The sequence below is a fragment of the Vigna radiata genome, chromosome 11 (assembly GCF_000741045.1).
Source record: "Vigna radiata var. radiata cultivar VC1973A chromosome 11, Vradiata_ver6, whole genome shotgun sequence".
NCBI classification, from domain to species: domain Eukaryota; kingdom Viridiplantae; phylum Streptophyta; class Magnoliopsida; order Fabales; family Fabaceae; genus Vigna; species Vigna radiata.
Genome location: NC_028361.1, coordinates 11,390,265 through 11,391,973, shown reverse-complemented (window position 1 = coordinate 11,391,973; position 1,709 = coordinate 11,390,265). Strand labels below are relative to the sequence as shown.

General features: G+C 46.1%; 1 protein-coding gene across 1 annotated transcript; it reads left to right on the top strand.

The window, feature by feature from the left end:
- The first annotated feature begins 348 nt into the window (after positions 1-348).
- Positions 349-1,503, top strand: LOC111240603 (uncharacterized mitochondrial protein AtMg00810-like). The gene has a single exon (XM_022775997.1). The coding sequence runs from the start codon at positions 349-351 to the stop codon at positions 1,501-1,503; it is 1,155 nt and encodes a 384-aa protein (XP_022631718.1).
- The last annotated feature ends 206 nt before the right edge of the window (positions 1,504-1,709 follow it).

Below are 1,709 nucleotides of genomic sequence, written 5' to 3'. Positions count from 1 at the left end.
CATCCAATAAACCAACCAATGGTCAGTACCACTCTCAACCCACTAGAGGAAATCTCGGCTGCCCCTTCATCTTCATCTTTCCCTAACTCCCCTACTTCGACCCAACCCTCCACTAAACACTCTGAATCCCCCTCATCACCTCCATCCTCACAATGTTCCATGCCATCATCCCAACCCAGTGTTAACCCTAACAGGATACCTCAAACCGATGGAGGAGGCATCATCACCCGGTCCAAAAACAACATTGTCAAACCCATCAAGAAGCTCAACCTCCATGTCTAACCCTCTTCTCCACTTGAGCCCAGCACCATCACCCAAGCTCTTCGTGACCCTGATTGGCGCTCAACCATGCAAGCTGAGTTTGACGCCTTACACCACAACAACACTTGGGAACTTGTCAGTCGGTCCTCTACTCAAAATTTGGTTGGCTGCAAATGGGTTTTTCGAATCAAAAGACACCTGGATGGCTCGATTGATCGGTACAAGGCTTGCCTAGTCGCCAAAGGTTTTCACCAACGCCCTGGTTGGGACTATACAGAGACATTCAGTCCGGTAGTTAAACTGGTCACCATTCGCATTGTCCTCACTCTTGTAGTTCGTCAAGGATGGTCCATTCGCCAACTTGATGCCAACAATGCATTTCTTCAAGGGACGCTCAAAGAGGAAGTTTTCATGCTCCAGCCCCCTGGTTTTGTCAACAAAAGTTTCCCTGATCATGTTTGCCGCCTCAAAAAGGCACTCTATGGGCTAAAGCAAGCACCTCGAGCCTGGTATACAGAGCTTCGAGTGTTTCTACTCTATCTTGGCTTTGTCAATTCAACTACAGATGCATCTCTCTTCATCCACCAAAAATCAGGTTCCACACTATATTTGCTAGTATATGTTGATGACATCATTGTTACTGGGAGTTCCTCTACAGAGTTGTCCAACCTTATATTTACCCTTGCTGCTCAATTTTCACTGAAAGACCTTGGTTGTCTTAACTATTTCTTGGGCGTCGAAGTAATCCCTTCCGCTACAAGACTATTTCTTTCACAAAGGAAATACATCACTGATCTTCTCCATAAATTAGGCATGGCTAACACCAAACCAGCATCCACTCCCTTGTCCGCCAGTACTCAATTACTCAAGGATTCAGGTGATCTCCTACCTTGCCCAACTGAGTATCGTGCACTCGTGGGAAGTCTTCAATACTTAAGTCTTACTCGCCCGGACATTGCCTTCAGCACCAACAAACTTGCGCAGTTCATGCAACACCCCAGAACGACGCATTGGTCTGCCCTCAAACGAGTGCTCCGTTATTTGGCAGGCTCTTGCAACAAAGGTATCTTCATCTCGGCAACTGCTCGACTAACATTTCATGCTTACTCCGATGCAGATTGGGCGGGTGATAAGGATGATCATATCTCTACCACTGGTTATTTGCTGTATCTTGGTAGCACTCTCATCTCTTGGAGCTCCCGAAAACAACGCTCTGTTGCTCGTTCCTCAACTGAAGCATAATACAAAGCCTTTGGCTGACACAACCAGTGAACTTTTATGGGTCCTATCCTTGTTCACTGAACTTGGTCACATGCCCACAACCAATCCAGTTATTTATTGTGACAATCTTGGTGCCACAACTCTGAGTGTTAATCCTGTTTTTCACTCTCGGATGAAACATATAGCCTTAGCCTATCATTTTGTTCGTGAAAATGTCCAAAAAGACA

What these genes read in the sequence shown, in the direction of transcription:
- LOC111240603 (XM_022775997.1), top strand. Translation starts at nt 349, where the DNA reads ATGCAAGCTGAGTTTGACGCCTTACACCACAACAACACTTGGGAACTT.